The following is a 20803-nucleotide window of genomic DNA, read 5'->3' as shown; positions in this document are numbered from 1 at the left end:
ATTCCACAGGCCACAATGAACAGCCTGATCAACTCTATGCGACGGAGATTTGTCGAGCTGTATGAGGCAAATGGTGGTGACACCAGATACTGACTGGTTTTCTGGTCCACTCCTCTACCTTTTTTAAGGTATCTGTGACCAACAAATTCATATTTGTATTCCCAGTCATGTGAAATCCATAGATTAGGGCCTAATTTATTTATTTCAATTGACTGATTTCCTTATATTAACTGTAACTCAGTAAAATCTTTCATTGTTGCATTTATATTAATTTTTTGTTTAGTACAATATGGATGCCAATGTTTTGTTTTTGCTTTGTGCGCACACCTGACTGGTTGACACCTGTTTCTTGATAGCTAATGAGTCCCGCAAAACAGGCAGGTGCTGCCCCAGAAGGGTAGTAAAGGAAACGTGTGTGCATTGGTATTCATATTTGATTTTGATTTGGGGAAGGGGGTATCATCTAAAAACTGGATTTAAGTTTCTTGTTCACTGCTCGGCACCGTAAACAGCGATTCTCCAATCAGAACCATCTACCAATTATGGATGTGGCTTCAGATGCGGGACACAAGCAGCTAACAAGTAGTCATTGGACCAATGATAACATTTTATGGAATTCTATAATGTGAATGGAATTCTACAGTTTTTCAATTAAATGTTTATAGGACAAAGTTACATGTATTTAAGTATGTTTTTGTTGTAGTGGGGACAGTAACGTACATTTTTTTGTTTTTACTTTAAAGTAAATATATTTTTATGTTTAGCTCACATAATATAATTTCAAAGTATGCATTAAGGTGTCTATAATGTAATACATTTGCCAAAAACAAATATAGACATTCATAAATGCATTTCTATAGCTTTTTTACAATGGTAGGGGAGTGCCAAGATGGAGGTACAGTGGCTTCAAAACCGTGTCCCCTGGTAGTCATCTAGTGTACATATAAATCATTGCATTAGACCATGAGTTATCTGGAACGCAGTCGCTATGGAATGCCCTTAGACCTTGTCTCATTAATTAATGAAATAATTAATCAGAGCTCTAATATATTGGGCTAGTGGAAACAAAGTGCACAGTACATGCTGACACTGACCAAGTGTGTCAGCTACAATCTCAAGAAGCATTTCAGTTAGGCCTCCAGCAGGGGTAGGCAACCCTGTTCCTGGAGTGCTGTAGGTACTGCCGGATTTTGTTCCAACTAGGCACTACACTTGACCAACTGAGCTTTTGATCAGTTCATTGATTGTCTAAGTTCAACACACCTGGTCTTCCAGGTTGGTAAAATCAAAAACACGAAGTGCCTATGGCACTCCAGGACCAGGGCTGTCTACCCCTGACCTACAGGCTAGTGAAAAGACTATATTTGAATATTCTATGACATTTTGGATACAGTAGCGAATTCTGGAGGAAGCCCGGTTGGGACTTGAACCAGCAAGCCTAGCTTTTTTCTGTCCTTATAGAACATAGTCATCGACATGGCCACAGTGGAGAAAGTCGAATGCTTCAAGTTCCTGAAATGGTCCCTTCACACCAACATTGTGGCGAATAAGGAGCAACAGCGCCTCTTCAAACTCAGAAGGCTGAAGAAATTCGGCTTGGCCCCTAAGACCTTCACAAACTTCTACAGATGCACCATTGAGCATTCTGTCGGGCTGTATCATCTCATGCAACTTCACTGCACACAACCGCAGGGCTCTTCAGAGGGTGGTGGGGTCATCTCAACGCATCCCCGGGGGTCCAGGACATCTACAGCACCTTGTGTCACAGGAAGTCCAAGAAGATAATCAAGGACCTCAGCCACTCGAGCCATGACCTGTTCATCTGGCTATCATCTAGCAGGCAAACACAGTACAGGTTCATCAAAGCTGGGACCGAGAGACTGAAAAACAGCTTCTATGTCCATCACTAGCCGACATCCGCCCAGTACACTGCCCTGCACCTTAGACACTGTCACTAGCCAGCTACCACCCGTTACCCTACCCTGTACCTTAGAGACTGCTGCCCTATGTACATAGTCATTTACTATTTTAGTAATGTTTACATAATGTTTATTGTTCTGAAATCATTTCTGTAGTTAGAAACAGATAAGATTAGCATTCCTGCAACATTATTTTGTTGAAATTTTTATTTGATCTCTGAGAAATTACGCTAAATGTTTACTCATTTTATATATACATACTGTATTCTCGACATACAGTAGCTCATCCTATATAACTACTGCTGGGCATACCTTTTCCTACTTATACAGTGCATTCGGAAAGTATTCAGAACCCTTGACTTTTTCCACATTTTGTTAAGTTACTGCCTTATTCTAAAATGTATATATATTTAAAAAAATACTCACCAATCTACACACAATACCACATAATGACAAAGTGAAAACAGGTTTTTAGAAATGTTTGTACTTATGGAAATACCTTATTTCAAGCCATGAGGTCGAAGGAATTGTCTGTAGAGCTCCGAGACAGGATTGTGTCGAGGCACAGATCTGGGGAAGGGTACCAAAACATTTCTGCAGCATTGAAGGACCCCAAGAACACAGTGGCCGCCACAGTGGCCGCCAAGAAGTTTGGAACCACGAAGACTCTTCCTAGAGCTGGCCGCCTGGCCACACTGAGCAATCGGGGGAGAAGGGCCTTGGTCAGGGAGGTGACCAAGAACCCAATGGTCACTCTGACAGAGCTCCAGAGTTCCTCTGTGGATATGGGAGAACCGTCCTGAAGGACAACCATCTCTGCAGCACTCCACCAATCAGGCCTTTATGGTAGAGTGGCCAGACGGAAACCACTCCTCAGTAAAAGGCACATGACAGCCCGCTTGGAGTTTGCCAAAAGGCACCTAAAGACTCTGACCATGAGAAACAAGATTCTCTTGTCTGATGAAACCAAGAGTGAACTCTTTGGCCTGAATGCCAAGAGGAGGAAACCTGGCACCATCCCTATGGTGAAGCGTGGTGGGGATGCTTTTCAGTGGCAGGGACTGGGAGACTAGTCAGGATCGAGGGAAAGATGAACGGAGCAAAGTACAGCGAGATCCTTGATGAAAACCTGCTCCTTCCACCTTCCACCTGCTCCTTTCACCTCACCTTTCAACAGGACAACGACCTTAAGCACACAGCCAAGACAATGCAGGAGTGGATTTGAGACAAGTCTCTGAATGTCCTTGAGTGGCCCAGCAGGAGCCTGGTCTTGAACCCTATCGAACATCTCTGGAGAGACCTAAAAATAGCTGTGCAGTGATGCTCCCTATCCAACCTGACAAAGTTTGAGAGGATCTGCAGAGAAGAATGGGAGGAACTCCCCAAATACAGGTGTGCCAAGCTTGTAGCATCATACCCAAGAAGACTCGAGGCTGTAATCGCTGTCAAAGGTGCTTCAACAAAGTACTGAGTAAAGGGTCTGAATACTTATGTTAATGTCTAAACCTCTTTTTGCTTTGTCATTATGGGGTATTGTGTGTAGATTGAAGGGGAAAAAACTATTTAATCAATTTTAGAATAAGGCTGTAACGTAACAAAATGTGGAAAGTCAAGGGGTCTGAATACTTTCCGAATGCACTGTATGTTGTCCATACTGTCCGTACACAGTATTGTACTGTTAGACACTTACTGCACTGCTGAAGCTAGAAACATAAGCATTTCGCTGCACCTGCTTTAACATCTGCTTATCTGTTTTAATGTGACAAATGAACTTTGATTTTTTTTGCCATTAGGCTATGCCAAGAAGTCTCAACTTTCTGATAACATTCCTGGTGTTGTAAAAGACACCTCCCCCTTCTGAAGCACGCCTCTATGTTTAACTACCTCATGTCTCCCATGGATCCAAGGGATGTTTCCGCTGATCTCACTGTAGCACCATCCCACTTCTGAGACTAATGTAGCACATTTTGGAGGACTCAAACCTGCTGCCTTATGTCTGAAACCGCTTGATATGGTTGCTGTTGTTGTACTAAGGACGCATCCGCAATGGTTGTATAAACAATAGAGATATGATATATCCTTCTGTGGTATAAACAATGTGCAGTAAATGTAACTTACTCTGTTCCAGATGACAAGGGGTAAACCAGATGAGGAGGAATACTGGAACAATTCGAAGTTCAAAGCTTTCACATTTGATGATGAAGATGATGACTTTACCAAGGTAAATAACTTGAAAGTCTTAGGGGTGTCCCAAATGGCACCCTATTCCATATATAATGCCCTGCAAGGTTTTTATAGTAAACTGAAACTAAAACCCATGAAATAAATAATATACCAACCGGTTTGAACTGGGGGTAGCTGACTTGATTTTTCTTACATACTAAAGTTAACAATCGACCACCGCGGGGCCAATGTGTACAGCTGTCCCAACGCTCTGTCTAACTGTTAATAATCATTGTGTGCAATACAGTTATGGAACCTCAGAAATTCTACTTTTATATCACCCCAAATAGATTTTACAAATACAAAAGATACATGTACTCTGGGGAAATCTCTGGTAAAACCGCTAACAGTAAGTTTATCTTTTGTATTCGTCAAGTCATTTTTGTATGATAATTAAGTTGTGTTCAAGGTTTCCAATGGCAATCAAAGATCAATTGTTTCTTGATAGAGTGTTTGTTTCACACTTTACCAAATCACCTCAGCTAATCAAAAGGGACGTGGAATTAGTCATGAGAAGGGCTTACCTAACCTATGACCTGATCCACTGTTAAGGCAATATGTATTGATGAGGAATTGGTAAACTGTATGGTTGAAAGGAGTGCCTAAAAAGTCTGGCTGCACATCTTACTGGCTGATTTACTGCAAATTGAGAAATGATGTGACTAAACAGTAAGAAGAAGAAACTGTATTATGAATCCAAGATCTATGATATAAAGAACTTTGGAGTACTTTAAATTAAATTATGGGCAGAAAGACAAATGCAACTTCCATCTTTCATGGAATAAAAATTGCATTAGTCACATGCGCCGAATACTCAGGTGAAATGCTTACTTACAAGCCCCTTGTAATTAAAGAGTAGCAGTAGAATAACAATAGCGAGATTATATACAGGGGGTACCGGTACAGAGTCAATGTGTGGGGGCACCGGTTAGTTGAGGTAATATGTACATTTAGGTAGAGTTATTAAAGTGACTATGCATAGATAATAACAGAGACTAGCAACGGCGTAAAGGGGGGGATGCAAATAGTCTGGGTAGCCATTTGATTAGATGTTCAGGAGTCTTATAGCTTGGGGGTAGAAGCTGTTTAGAAGCCGCTTGGACCTTGGCGCTCCGGAACCACTTGCCGTGCGGTAGCAGAAAGAACAGACTATTACTAGGATGGCTAGAGTCTTTGACATTTTTTAAGGCCTTCCTCTGACACCGCCTGGTCTATAGGTCCTGGATGGCAGGAAGCTTGGCCCCAGTGATGTACTGGGCCGTTCGCACTACCCTCTGTAGTACCTTGCGGTCGGAGGCCGAGCAGTTGCCATAACAGGCAGTGATGCAACCAGTCAGGATGCTCTCGATGGTGCAGCTGTAGAACCTTTTGAGGATCTGAGGACCCATGCCAAATCTTTTCAGTTTCCTGAGGGGGAATAGGTTTTGTCGTGCCCTCTTCACAACTGTCTTGGTGTGCTTGGACCAGGTTAGTTTGCTGGGGATGTGGACACCAAGGAACTTGAAGCTCTCAACCTGCTCCACTACAGCCCCGTCAATGAGAATGGGTGTGTGCTCGGTCCTCCTTGTCCTGTAGTCTACAATCATCCTTTGTTTTGATCATGTTGAGGGAGAGGTTGTTGTCCTGGCACCACATGGCCAGGTCTCTGACCACCTCCCTATAGGCTGTCTCGTTGTTGTTGGTGATCAGGCCTACCAGTGCTGTGTCATCGGCAAACTTAATGATGGTGTTGAAGTCGTGCCTGGCCGTGCAGTCATGAGTGAAGAGGGAGTACAGGAGGGGACTGAGCATGCACCCCTGAGGGGCCCTGTGTTGAGGATCAGCGGTGCGGATGTGTTGTTACCTACCCTTACCACCTGGGGGCGGCCCGTCAGGAAGTCCAGGATCCAGTCGCAGAGGGAGGTGTTTAGTCCCAGGGTCCTTAGCTTATTGATAAGCTTTGAGGGCACTATGGTGTTGAACACTGAGCTGTAGTCAATGAATAGCATTCTCACATAGGTGTTCCTTTTGTCCAGGTGGAAAAGGGCAGTGTGGAGTGCAATAGAGATTGCATCATCTGTGGATCTGATAGGGCGGTATGCAAATTGGAGTGGGTCTAGGGTTTCTGGGATAATGGTGTTGATGTGAGCCATGACCAGCGTTTCAAAGCACTTCATGGCTACAAACGTGAGTGCTATGGGTTGGTAGTCATTTAGGCAGGTTACCTTCGAGTTCTTGGGCACAGTGACAATGGTGGTCTGCTTGAAACATGTTGGTATTACAGACTCGGACAGGGAGAGGTTGAAATTATCAGTGAAGACACTTGCCAGTTGGTCAGTGCATGCTCTGAGTGCACGTCCTGGTAATCCGTCTGGCCCTAAATGTTTACCTCTTTAAAGGTCTTACTCACATTGGTTGCAGAGAGCGTGATCACATAGTCGTTCGGAACAGCTGGTGCTCTCATGCATGTTTCAGTGTTATTTTCCTCGAAGAGAGCATAGAAGTAGTTTAGCTCATCTGGTAGGGTCGTGTCACTGGGCAGCTCTCGGCTGTGCTTCCCTTTGTAGTCTGTAATAGTTTGCAAGCCCTGCCACATCCGATGAGTGTCGGAGCCGGTGTTGTACGATTCGATCTTTGTCCTGTATTGATGCTTTGCCTGTTTGATGGTTTGTCGAAGGGCATAGCGGGATTTCTTATAAGCTTCTGGGTTAGAGTCCCACTTCTTGAAAGCGGCAGCTCCAGCCTTTAGCTCAGTGTGGATGTTGCCTGTAATTTCCCTGCATTAAAGTCCCCGGCCACTAGGAGTGGCTCCTCTGGGTGAGCGTTTTCCTGTTTTCTTATGGCGGAATACAGCTCATTGAGTGCTGTCTTAGTGCCAGCCTCGGTCTGTGGTGTTATGTAGACAGCTACGAAAAATACAGATGAGAACTCTCTAGGTGGATGGTGTGGTCTACAGCTTATCATGAGATACTCTACCTCAAGCGAGCAAAACCTCAAGACTTCCTTAGATATCGTGCACCAGCTGTTGTTTCCAAATATAGATAGTCCGCCACCCCTTGTCTTACCAGACTCTGCTGTTCTATCCTGCCGATACAGTGTATAACCAGCTTATGTTGATGTCGTCGTTCAGCCACGACTCCGTGAAGCATAAGATATTACTGTTTTTAATGTCCCGTTGGTAGTTTAATCTTCCTCGTAGGTCATCAATTTTATTTTCCAATGATTGCAAGTTAGCTAGTAGATCGGAAGGCAGTGGGGGTTTATTCGATCGCCTACAAATTCTCAGAAGGCAGCCCAACCTCCGCCCTCTTTTGCTCCGTCTTTTCTTCACACAAATGACGGGGATTTGGGCCTGTTCCCGGGAAAGCAGTATGTCCTTCTCGTCGGACTCATTAAAGGAAAAAAAAGCTTCTAGCAGTTCGTGGTGAGTAATCGCTGTTCTGATGTCCAGAAGTTATTTTTGGTCATAAGAGACGATAGCAGCAACATTATGTTACAAATAATGCAAAAAAACACAGTAAAATGTCAGCCATCTTCTCGGGGCACCATGATATATCATCACAAAACCATTTGATGTTACCAATTATTTTAATGATTACTTCATTGGCAAAGTGGGCAAACTTAGGCAGGAAATGCCAACAATGAACAGTGAGCCATCGTACTCTGCATAAAAAAAACTAATAATGAAAGAAAAGCGTTGTAGTAAGTTTGAATTTTGTCAAGTTAGTGTGGGAGAGGTGAAAAAGTAATTGTTATAGATCAATAATGACAAACCTCCAAGTATTGACAACTTAGATGGAAAGCTACTGAGGATGGTAGCTGACTATAGCCACTCCTATCTGTCATATCTTTAATCTGAGCCTAGAGGAAAGTCTTTGTCCTCAGGCCTGGAGGGAAGCCAAAGTCATTCTGCTACCCAAGATTAGCAAAGAGGCCTTTACTGGTTCTAACAGCAGACCTATCAGCTTGCTGCCAGCTCTTAGCAAACTGTTGGAAAAAATGTATTGACCAAATACAATGCTATTTCTCTGTAAACAAATTAATAACAGACTTTCAGTATGCTTCTAGAGAAGGGCACTCAACATGTACTGCACTGACACAAATGACTGACTGGTTGAAAGAAATTGGATTTCAGAAATTAGATTTCAGTGCAGCCTTTGATATTATTGATCATAACCTGTTGTTGAGAACAATCCTCTTCCTGTTAAACTACTGAGTATGCAGGCTTTTGCTCCAGCACACTTGATTCTATTAATCAGCTGCACATCAAACCGGTGTGTTTGAGCAGGGCTTGAGCAGAAGCCTACAAATCCTAAAGATCTTCAAGAGGAGGGTTAGCCACCTCTTATGTATGTTACATTTGGATACTTTAACTAGCTTACCCTATCACACAAGGGTAGGACACCAAAGAAAGACAATTGTGGAAACTTTTAGCAAATGTAAACATGGCCAGCGGCTGGGTATGTGGCATCTGAAGTTTGGAAACATACTTGCTCACATTGGACTGTCAAGGTACAGAAATGTAGTGTGAACATAAACATGTTTTTTCTATTTCTAATGTATTTAAGCTAAAGGAATCCAAGCGGGCTGTGAACAGTATCCGCAGCCTGGTAGAGGAAGAGGATGAAGAAGATGATGTGGAGAAGGTCAGCTGGAGTGGAGAGCCTGTTGGAAGTAAGAGAACTGTCCATCATCAGTTTTTTCTCTGTACTGAAAGTGCACTATATTGAAAACTTGACTGCTGAGTGACATACATTTTGGGTGATTGTATTAACCGTAGACTAATGAACAAAATATTAAAAGCTTTTTAAGTGAACTATTCTTTTAAAAAGGTGCAGTCTGTATGTTCTCTTTCCTGTAAAAAAAAAAAAGGTGGCGTGCTGACAATTAATGGGTCTTTGCAAGTGCCAAGATGAGGTTGGTGCAGTCATTGGTGTAAACCGAACAATGAAAAGTGCTACAATAGAATTATACATTGAATGTATACAAAACATTATGAACACCTGCTCTTTCCATTATATAGACTGACCAGGTGAATCCAGGTGAAATCTATGATCCATTATTAATCCACTTCAATCAGTGTAAATGAAGGGGAGGAGACACGTTAAATAAGAATTTTTAATCCTTGAGACAATTGAGACATGGATTGTGTATTAAACTCAATATTTAGAAGGTGTTCTTAATGTTTTGAACTCAATGTAATTTCCTAAATAAAGCAACAGACACTATGTGTGTTTATAATTTAGGTTGATTCTTTGTAATTTGGTTCGTTGCCACAAGGGAAACAGAAAACGAATGGACTGTGCCTTTTTAAGTTTTGTGATAAGTTCACTTAGGACCAGTACGTTTGCTAGTAACTTGAATGGTTCTGGGCCTAAATGTTGTAAGTTGTGGCCCTAAATGTTGGTGTTCCTTCAGGTATCTCGTGGTCGGTCAAGGAGACAGAATCCAGCAATCGCTCCACAGGAGAGGTGCGGGACCAGAGCTTCCCCAAAATCCACACTGCCCCTTCGTTGCCCAAGAATAGTTCTGGCTACTCCTTAAGCTCCTTATTCAAAGGTACAACTCAGTCCACCTCTTGACAGGTTTTTAAGGCCATTCTCGTTGGGTGTATTTAGATTGGAAGTGTTGTGTTGTGGGTCGATTTTTGAGTTTGGGATAACCGATTTTGTGACCGTTGCATTCGACCCAATCAAAATGGGTTCGCTTCATTCTGTCAAACAGATTTGCCCTCGGTACAGTTTTGAATCTATAAGAAACACCAATGAGCTCTAGCTATACACTAACCATTGTCCCTAGTTTTGCACATTCTCAATGCGAATACTAATGTCAACATAAGTATTTACTTATAAATTAACACACACTCTCTCATTTTTTAGGAAAGGCCAAAACTGGGAGCTTCCAGTCCTTCTCTGAGTGTGGGTAACATTTTAGCAAGAGTTGTTACTCGATTTTTGCCATATGTTTGTGAAAAATGCTATTTTGAAAAGCGTGGTTCTCAACTTTTCTAGTATTTTATAGCTTTCGGTGATCCATCCATCCGAAATTACGCCCCGGAACTTCGGAAACCAAAATCTGAATACAAGGTAAGATATGTTTTATGTTACACATAATCAGTATATTTCAGAGCACTCTGAAAAGTTGTTCCACAAACTAAACTAACATCACTAATACTGTATTTACTGGACTGTCGTTGGTCTATTAATGATGACGTCATCTTGTTGTGGCAGGACTACGTCAGTGACTGGACCCCTGAGGAGACTGTGAAGAGGATGCAGCAGGGAAAGGTAGGATCAATGGTGTAAAATCAACATTTATTTGTCTTCAAACTGACTGTAAATTGTAAGCTGACTGTTGTTATGCCTACTGTTAGTCACTTTGGATAAAAGTGTCTGCTAAATGGCATACAGTTTATTAGGTTGTTATTATCATCGGTTTTATAATGCTCCAGCAAATACTCTGCTTTATGTATTTAACAATTCTATGGACTGTGATATAATATTAATATTGTATTATTCTAACTCAGTCCATGATTGTATTTTCTCATAGGTCTACTCTTTGGAGAAGTTCCGCTCCTTACAGGACAAACTGCTGCTATTGGACGAGGCTGTGAATGCACATGATGGAAACGTCATCACTGCGGTACGATTTGATTTGACTCTAGTTGAAAGAAAACATCATTTTTATTACAATGAACAAAAATATAAACGCAACATGCAACAATTTCAAAGATTTTACCGACTTACAGTTCATTTAAGGAAATCAGTCAATAGAAATAAATAAATTAGGCCCTAATCTATGGATATCACATGACTGGGAACACAGATATGTATCTGTTGGTCACAGATACTTTTTTTAAAGTTATGGGCGTTGATCAGAAAACCAGTCAGTATCTGGAGTGACCACCTTTTGCCTCATGCAGCGCGACACATCTCCTTCACATAGAGTTGATCAGGCTGTTGATTGTGGCCTGTGAAATGTTGTCCCACTCCTCTTCAATGCCTGTGTAAAGTTGCTGGAACTAGAACACGCTGTTGTACACGTCGATCCAGAGCATCCCAAACATGCTCAATGGGTGACATGTCTGGTGAGTATGCAGGCCATGGAAGAACTGGGACATTTTCAGCTTCAAGGAATTGTGTACAGATCCTTTCGACATGGGTCTGTGCATAATCATGCTGAAACATGAGGTGATGGCGGCAGATGAATGGCACGACAATGGGCCTCAGGATCTTTTCACGGTATCTCTGTGCATTCAAATTGCCATTGATAAAATGCAATTGGGTTTGTTGTCCGTAGCTTATGCCTGCCCATACCATAACCCCACCGCCACCGTGGGGCACTCTGTTCACAACGTTGACATCAGCAAACTGAACTCCCACACGACACCATATACTCTGTCTGCCATCTGCCCGATACAGTTGAAACCGGGATTCATCTGTGAAGAGCACACTTCTCCAGCGTGCTAGTGGCCATCGACGGTGAGCATCTGCCCACTGAAGTCGGTTACGACGCTGAAATGCAGTCAGGTCAAGACCCTGGTGAGGATGATAAGCATGCAGATGAGCTTCCCTGAGACTGTTTCGGACAATTGTGAGGCCAGTTGGACGTACTGCCATATTCTCTAAAATTATGTTGGAGATGGCTTATGGTAGAGGAATGAATATTCAATTCTCTGGCAACAGTTCTGATTGACTGGAGTCAGCATGCCAATTGCAAGCTCCCTCAACTTGAGACATATGTGGCATTGTGTTGTGTGATAAAACTGCACATTTTAGAGTGGCCTTTTATTGTACCCAGCACAAGGTGCACCTGTGTAATGATCATGCTGTTTAATCAGCTTCACGATATGCCACACCTGTCAGGTGGATTGATTATTTTGGCAAAAGAGAAATGCTCACTATCAGGGATGTAAACAAATTGGTGCACCACATTTTAGAGAAATAAGCTTTTTGTGCGCTTTTTGTGGAACATTTCTGGGATCTTTTATTTCAGCTCATGAAACATGGGACCAACACTTTACATGTTGTGTTTATATTTTTGTTCAGTATACTTATACTGTTCTGTAACCTCTCATTGCAGGTTTTAATATATTTAAAGAAGTCATTAAGTAAAGGTAAGGTTTTTAATCCGTTTTTTTTTTTTCATTAGATTGAACTTTTTTTTTTACCTCACTCTATTCTGGTTGAGTTACCAGGAATTTACACCAGTGCAAATTTTGCACCTTTTATTTTTCTATTTTCTTCGTCTTCTACATTTAGTTCTACCTTTTTTATTTATTATTCCCAGGTGTTGAAAATGTACTCATGCTGACAAAAGCATCTGCTAAATGGCATATATTATTCCTTAAGAACAATAACAGTTGCAAACTTTGGATGTTGCAAAAGTTAAGTGCACATGGCAAATATTCTGCAAATAATGACAGTTCACCTTGTTTCTGTGCAGAGATTCTCTTCCGGGAGTTGATAACAAGAGAAATAGCTCTTAGTCATTATATCCACTACCTGAAGGAAATAGGAGAACAGAAGCTTTTGGTGGAGCTTTTCAAGTGAGTAACAATTCTCTAAAATACAGTGCATTCGGAAAGTCGTAAGAACCCTTTACTTTTTCCACATTTTGTTATGTTACAGCCTTATTCTAAAATGGATTCATTATTTTTTCTCATCAATATACACACAATACCCCATAAGGAGAAAGTGAAAACAAGTTTTTGGACATTTTTGCAAATGTATTAAAAGAAAAAACAGAAATAACGAGACAGGATTGTGTCGAGGCACAGATCTGGGGAAGGGTACCAAAAAATGTCTCCAACATTGAAGGTCCCCAAGAATACAGTGGCTACCATCATTCTTAAATTGAAGAATTTTGGAACCACCAAGACTCTACCTACAGCTGGCCGCCCGGCCAAGATGAGCAATTGGGGGAGAAGGGCCTTGGTCCGGGAGGTGACCAAGAACCTGATGGTCAGTCTGACGGAAGCCACTCTTCAGTAAAAGGCACATGACAGCCCGCTTGGAGTTTGCCAAAAGGTACCTAAAGACTTTCGGACCATAAGAAACAAGATTCTCTGGTCTGATGAAACCAAGATTGATCTCTTTGGCCTGAATGCCAAGCGTCATGTCTGGAGGAAACCTGGCACCATCCCTATGGTGAAGCATGGGGGTGGCAGCATCATGCTGTGGGGATGTATTTCAGCGGCAGGGACAGGGAAACTAGTCAGGATCAAGGCAAAGATGAACGGAGCAAAGTACAGAGAGATCCTTGATGAAAACCCTGCTCCAGAGCGCCCCAAACTGTGGTGAAGGTTCACCTTCAACAGGACAACGACCTTAAGCACACAGCCAAGACAACGCAGGAGTGGCTTCGGGACAAGTCTCTGAATGTCCTTGAGTGGCCCATCCAAAGCCTGGATTTAAACCCGATCGAACATCTCTGGAGAGACCTGAAAATAGCTGTGCAGTGACGCTCCCCATCCAACCTGACAGAGCTTGGGAGGATCTGCAGAGAAGAATGGGAGAATCTCCCCAAATACAGTTGTGCCAAGTTTGTAGCGTCATATCCAAGACTCGAGGCTGTAATCGCTGCCAAAGGTGCTTCAACAAAGTACTGAGTAAAGGGTCTGAATACTTATGTAAATGTAATATTGAAAAAAAAAATATATATATATATATATATATATATATATATATATATATATATATATATATATATATAAATTTGCAAACATTTCTAAAAACCAAAAGGCAGTTTTTGCTTTGTCATTATGGGGTGTTGTGTGTAGATTGATGAGTGGGGGGAAAAAAACAATTGTAATCAATTTTAGAATAAGGCTGTAATGGTAACAAAATGTGGAAAAAGTCAAGGGGTCTGAATACTTTCCGAATGCACTGTATCCTTTAAGCCATAAGATTGTATCAATGTAGTTGTCATGTAACCTTGTTGGACTGGTTTTTCCCGCTCCTGTTCAAGGAGTGTAGCATCTGAGTTGTGTTTATAAGGCACCAAAGGAAATAAAACAGACTGAAACAGGGAGGGACTGTCAGGATTTGTCCATTTTAAGAATTATTTTGCAAAAGATTTTAAATATTTTCCATTGTGTACCCAAATCATGGTACTGTGTGGTCAACTTGCTACTTGTATGCAGGCATTCTGATCAGTCCTCTTTTCTCTCGTGTCATCAAGGTCCCTGGACAGAACAGAAGACATGGCGGTATGTACTTCCCATGAACTGCCAAGCCACTCTGGGGGGGACAGTTACCTCAAAAGTCTAATTCAGTTACATTTCAGTCCATCCTAAAATGTGTCAAACAAGTGCAGGGGCAGCACATTTGAGTTGAAATAACCTAACATAGCAGGTGTAAAATAAATGCATGAGCAGGGTCTCCACATCCGGTTTTCAGGGGAAAAGGAAGCTCAGTTGAAGATATTGTATCCCTGAAAACTGTCTGTGACACCGCTGACGGTGGAGTTGAAATGAACAATACAGATTGTGCCTTTTAATGCTCTGCACTCAATGGTTGTTGATGGTTTTAAATCTCAATGCACCTTCCTCTGTTTCCATCTCCATATTCAGCTCATGCAGTACAGAGATCACCTCAACATCAGAGACGAGAACAAGAGGAGGGACTTTCTGAAGAACTGCCTCAGGTAAAGATCCACTCCACATTACCTCACGTCTCAGGGTCGTGTTCATTAGGCACAAAACGGAAGAATTCGTACAGACACAGGAAGGCACTACATGACCGCGTCCAAAAAAGAAGTGCTGATTTTCGTTTTCTGTTGCAAAATGTTTTCCGTTGCGTACCCTAAGGAACAGAACCAAGGTAAAGAATCCAAACTTTTCTCTCATGAACAGCATCTTTTTCTTTTCCCATTTTCTGCCACATTTTGATATTGTTGACTGGGGTGTTTTTAAATCATACAAGGTCGTACAAACCTTTTCCTGAAGTAAGGTCATTTAACACATTTGAATGTTACCTACTCCTGGAGTCAGAGATACTACACAGCAGGATTAGCTTTGGAGAACAGCGTTACTAACTAGCACCATGGACTTTGTTGCAGTCTCCCCTTCTCACCAGACGATGCCACTCACGTTCAAGACCACTACACACTCCTGGAAAGGCAGATTATCATCGAGGTGAGAAACCGCTGCTATTTTTTAAACATACTCGACTGAAGAACACCAATGGCTGAATCTTGCTCATGGTACAGTAGTAACATTTTATTTTGCGCTTTAAATAAAATCTTGTTTGAAATCTGTTAAAAAGCATGGCGCACTAATATGGTCGCCATAAGGTTTCAATGTGTAATTTGGGAGAACAGTTTCGCCACAGATACCTACGCTTTGACATATTTTGTCATAAGCTCGATCATTGCATAATATGTCAAATCCTATGTCATGTTTGACATGTTTATGTAGGCTTTAAAACCGAACATTCCAAACCTTCCCTTTTCTGTTTCTCCAGGCTAACCATACGTCATATCAAACCATGCTTATGACAGCTTTATGTAGGTTTTAAAACCAAAACTTCCATGTGTTCCCCGTTCAGGCAAACGACAAACAGGTGGAGAGTAGCGGCCAGGCGGACATCTTTAAGAAATACCCGCGGAAAGCCTCCATCCTCAACATGCCCATCATCACTACTCTCTACTACTCCTGCTTCTACCATTATGGGGAGTCTGATGTGAGTTCTGGAACTGAAGTGGCCCTCAAACCTGGTCCTGGAGAACCACAGGGTGTGCAGGCTTTTGTTCCAGTACGAGCAAGTGCTCCAGATTTGGCATGATGATAAGTTGATCAGGTGAATGTGGTGTTAGTCCTGTTAGGGCTGGACTGGAGCCAGAGCCGGCACACCCTGTAGCGGTCAGGCTTGATGACCACTGTGCTACGGAGTCAGTTTTTTTCTGACTGTAATTCTCTATTGCGACCACAAGATGGAGACAGAGATTGTCAGTTACCTGGCTGTAGTAGGGAACCTAGTGTTAATCAGTGTTGATGTAAAAATGCATTAATCTGTGCATTAATCTATCAATCTTTTATATTATAAATATTGCCATTATATCCAAACATTTAATAATTGGTCTTGTTGTTAATTGAAATAACATTATGGTTGGAGTTGATTAAGGTCTGTTTGTGCGTGTGTGCCTGGGTCTGTATCTGTGTCTGTGTGCACAACATCAACTAACTAGCCCAGTCTCTCCCACAGGGCACGTTCAGCAGTCCAGCCAACATACGGAAGACGTTCAGGGTAAGAGAGAGAGAGAGAAACTCGGACTACACATGAGTATTTGTCTGTCCATTTTGTTTTTGAATTAACTGGGCCTTGTCTTTATTACTAGGTAAATGTGTCTGGCTTGAGTCACTGTTGTGAATCTTTTCGTTCAACAATATTCTGGCTCCGTTTGCAATGAGACCATATGTACATTTTTGTTATTCATGCCAATCCATCTGTCCAACTATTTTAAGACCTTCATTGAGCTGAAGTTGTCAAGAAAGACATCGATTTGCCTTCAACCCTATTCCCCAACAGAGTTAAGGGAGAATGTTTGTTTCCAGGTTTAACAACATTCAATGATTGTAATAACTCCCAAGTTTTGTCATCATCCAGATTTCAGATAAACAGTTTCTCCTCACATGTCTGGGTGCGAGGGCGAAGCTGAAAGCCTGGTTCGATGTGGACGCTCTGTTCACCACCAAGAACTGGCTGGGCTACACCAAGAAGAGGTCTCCCATTGGCTTCCATAGAATAGTGGACATCCTTCAGAAAAACAACGCACCAGTACAGGTAGGTAGGACAACTACAGCTGCACTTCCCCAGTCTGAACACCAGGTGGTACTGTGTTTTTAAAATCACCTGAAATAAGCACTGGTCTCTATTTCCATTGTTTTCAGTATTCTGCAGATATATTGGGTGTGGCACATTACATGCAATGCAGTTGAATTGGACAATTCAAAATGCCATACGCATAATAGCTCAAATTAAACCAGAAAATGGCACTAAATAGAATTTAATTCATAGCTAGATGCTGTGTGTTTTCGTTTTTAGGGATTACACTGATTGTTATGCCACATCATGCAGATGTGTTGCCACATTTCTTTTAGTCGCTCATCCGTCTCTTTCTGTCCCTCTTCTCCTTTCTACTCCTAGGTGTTGCAGGATTACGTAAACCTGGTTGAAGACGCGGAGCAGAAGATCAGTTTGGCGCAGAAGTATAAGTGTCACGACGTCATCATCAATGTGAGACATCTGACAGACACACATGTTATAGCTCGATGTAGGAATCACCCCTAACCACAGATCTAGGATCACATTATGCAATCCCATATCCTAACCTTAACCCTTAGAGTCATAGAAAAATGGGCTGACCCTGGATCAGTGGTTAGAGGTAACTTCTACCAACTTCCATGTTTTAAAGCACTATAATGAGTATTGATTATCTATTTATTTTTTATTTCAACCTTTTTTTAACCAGGCAAGTCAAATATTTATGTAGAACTACATCATATGTCTCTAGCACTACTGTTACAGTATTTTGACATAACTTACATTGGTAACAGTACTGCAGTTTAATACTATGCCTACAATGCCTAGTGCGCAAGAACTCAAACAATTGTGGCAAATGATATCATTGACAGTACGGATAACATTTAATCTCTTATACTGGCATCACATGCTATTTATCATTATGTGGCATGATGATTGATTGGCGGTTCTTTTGCCCAATCAGACGTACAGGGACCTGAAGGACCGGCAGCAGTTGATTGTGTACCGGGGGAAGGTGGAGAGAGGCTCATCGGAGTACAGGAAGATCGAGGAAATCCTCAGCAACTCGGTAAAATAGGCTCTGGGGTGAAGTTTCCCCTAGGTACAGATCTAGGATCTGCTTCCCCTCCTCCAATCTTACCCTTAACCATTAGTGTGGGAAATGCACCCTACACTGTAAGATAGGGGACATCACCACAAGTCGGCTTCAGTCACATAATCTGAGAGCTTTTCTGTTACGCCAGCGGTCACTAACCCTGGCCCTGGAGAGCTAAAGTGTGTGCAGGCTTTTGCTCCAGCCCATCACTAACACACTTGAGTTTACAAATATGTTACTCAAAAAAACTCAATGAGGTCAATCAGTGGTATAAGTATCCGAGTTGAAAGAAAAAGCCATACACCCTTTAGGTCTCCAGGGTCAGAGTCAATGACCAATGAGTTACCCTGTACACTGGAGGGCAGACGTGTACCAGCTTTTGTTCCAGCCCTGCACTAACACCCCCGATTCGGCTAATTAAAATCTTGATTAGCAGTTCGTATCAGGTGGTATAGGGTGAAGCTGGAAAGTACAGCCTATACCTATAGTGACCCTCCCAGGTCCAGAAGTGAAGAACACTTATAGGCGTTATTACGACACAAATACAACCCAATTTGGCCCTAAGGAGACAGAAAATCAACAATTAAAGTTGCTTTGATTGTAAAGCGCGAGGACATTAAGCAAAATGACTTCTTTCAACACCCAACAATACAAGACTCCTTTGCATCAAAGGGTTTCTTGAGAACAGTATTGTGCAGTAGATTGCCTAACTATGTGCAACATCCTGCATTTCCCATGTGAATTGGGTCATTTTCATTGTGGCTCACAACTGAAACGTTTTTTTAAACGTTTTGCAATACAAAAATATCCAGGTAGCCCCTCCCTGTTTCAGTCTGTTTTTCTTCAATTTGGTGCCTAATGAAAACAAACCTGTCTGAAAGTGTCACGTCTCTAGCAAGACGGGAAGTCTGCTTGTGTAAGGAAGTGGTGAGGATCAGATAAGGTGCAAATTTAGTCTCTCGTCTGTTCCTCTTGTAATGATAAATATGACAATCATAAGAGGATGGCTCATAATAAGACAGTGTGATGATGTGTCTACTTCAACTGAAGTGGCTGGTCATTGTCAGTTTTAAGTGGAAGGCTAAAATTGACAGCCCTATTTCCTTATGGGGCATCCACTGTTGTGTAACACAATCTGTTTTCTCCTTCTGGTTGTGTTTTTATGGAAAGACAGTAGTTCCTCTTCAACCTTGGTTCCTTTCTGTGTTGATACTCATGGCCAGACAATGTATTTAACCTTCTAAAACACTTCCACTTCTCTTTTGTACATCTCCACAGAACTACACTTGTGCATGGTCAAATCTGAGTTATGTAATCAGATTAGTCATGTTGAAGGGACATTTTCACACACCCATATTCTCCAGCCTATTCTAAACTGCATTATAGTCAAGACTAATGATAATTTGGTATTGGGACATGATCACTTGAATTGTGGGCTGGGTGGTCTTGCCAAGGGTTTCCCAAACTTTAGACAGGCAGCCCAATTCTGATCTGTTTCCACTAATTGGTATTTTGACCAATCACATCAGATCTTTTCACATCAGATCTTTTGCAGAGATGTATGTATGTACGTATGTATTACGTAGTAGTAAAGTAACTATCTTCGAAGTGTTTCTCATTTCTCAATGATAAAACCGATATGGATGAAAATACCCTCAAATAAAAGGTGACATTCTGTTCTGTCGCCTCATATAAAAATGTTGATCTCAAATCCAAATGTTGGAGTATAGAGCCAAATTAAAAGTTTAAGCATCACTGTCCAAATAAATATGTTGGGGAGTGTATATATTTAAAAATATATAATAATAAGTTTGAGTCACAGAGTGACTTCCAGGGATGCAATGGCGGACTAGTTTGTCACTCCGATGCACTCTGTGTGAACTTTTTGCATTTATTTGTCAAATTATCCTATAAAACTGTGTTATCCACTTCAAAAAGTGAACTAAATCCTTGGTCTGAGCAAACTGGTCTGAGCGTGGCAGGCAAGCTTTGAAAACAAAATAAGTTAGAGTCACAGTATTTAGTCCCAGCTCTAGTCCAGAAGAATTCATCCAATGGTAATCAAGTTTGATGAAATCACATTTTTAGTTGTCCATTAAATAATTAGATCTGCCTCTGGATTTATTCAATCAGAATCTGTGAAACAATTAGATAGTTGTTTTATATCAAATCATAATTCAACATGGTTAAAGTCAGAGTTTTATCATCACTAACAGGACTTTGGCTCTTTTCTTGCAGCAAATCCGATGGAAAAACTGACATCCGTTGCTAGAAGACTATGACAACACTGCTTCAAATGGACATTTAAAACTATTTGTTTCAGATGAGACATGATGTGTGGGACAAATTATTTTAATGTAACGGCTCCTGGAGTGAAGATGCAGTTGACGGTTTGACTGCAAGACGAAGTTCACCTTCCATACTTTGTTAGCTCTGGTCCATGGCATTAGTTTGCATTCCTCCACTAACCGTTAGTAGAGGAACACACACTAACGCCCTGGACCATGGCTAACTTTAAGTGTGACAGCCTAGGAGAGAGCAGGTGGCCATACGAATGAATGAGCCAAAACCTTCAATTTTCATGACTTTTTTTTTGGTTTGCAGTCTTGTGTAATGCTTGCTCGACGTGCGTATCCATCTTTTTGCCAACCCTGTTAGCTGTGCTCTTTACACAAGCCGAAGCAGAAGGTGCAACAGCGGTAGTAAAAGTCTGAACAACAGTATATAGATATGTATTCCTCTGACCCCCTGATCTAATTTATGTTTTTATAAACATGAAAATAAAACTTTAAGAACGGATGAAACACGTTCTTGACTTGCAA

General features: G+C 41.6%; 1 protein-coding gene across 2 annotated transcripts in view; it reads left to right on the top strand.

Moving 5' to 3' along the window:
- The window catches only part of vipas39 (VPS33B interacting protein, apical-basolateral polarity regulator, spe-39 homolog), a 24806-nt gene extending 4003 nt beyond the window's left edge, over positions 1-20803 (top strand). For both annotated transcript variants that reach the window (XM_055872431.1, XM_055872430.1), the window contains exons 2-19: positions 4048-4140; positions 8690-8795; positions 9540-9680; positions 10001-10039; positions 10143-10207; positions 10352-10408; positions 10671-10763; positions 12204-12237; positions 12567-12669; positions 14304-14331; positions 14695-14768; positions 15183-15258; positions 15671-15805; positions 16328-16369; positions 16730-16906; positions 17270-17359; positions 17850-17954; positions 20220-20803. In XM_055872431.1, the coding sequence (XP_055728406.1) occupies positions 4048-4140; positions 8690-8795; positions 9540-9680; positions 10001-10039; positions 10143-10207; positions 10352-10408; positions 10671-10763; positions 12204-12237; positions 12567-12669; positions 14304-14331; positions 14695-14768; positions 15183-15258; positions 15671-15805; positions 16328-16369; positions 16730-16906; positions 17270-17359; positions 17850-17954; positions 20220-20240 (1479 nt within the window). In that variant the 3' untranslated portion in view covers positions 20241-20803. The remainder of the gene's footprint in view (positions 1-4047; positions 4141-8689; positions 8796-9539; positions 9681-10000; positions 10040-10142; positions 10208-10351; positions 10409-10670; positions 10764-12203; positions 12238-12566; positions 12670-14303; positions 14332-14694; positions 14769-15182; positions 15259-15670; positions 15806-16327; positions 16370-16729; positions 16907-17269; positions 17360-17849; positions 17955-20219) is intronic.

The sequence above is a fragment of the Salvelinus fontinalis genome, chromosome 20, assembly GCF_029448725.1.
Source record: "Salvelinus fontinalis isolate EN_2023a chromosome 20, ASM2944872v1, whole genome shotgun sequence".
Lineage (NCBI taxonomy): Eukaryota > Metazoa > Chordata > Actinopteri > Salmoniformes > Salmonidae > Salvelinus > Salvelinus fontinalis.
Note: the sequence above shows the minus strand (reverse complement) of the source record. Positions and strands in the feature narration are given on the sequence as shown.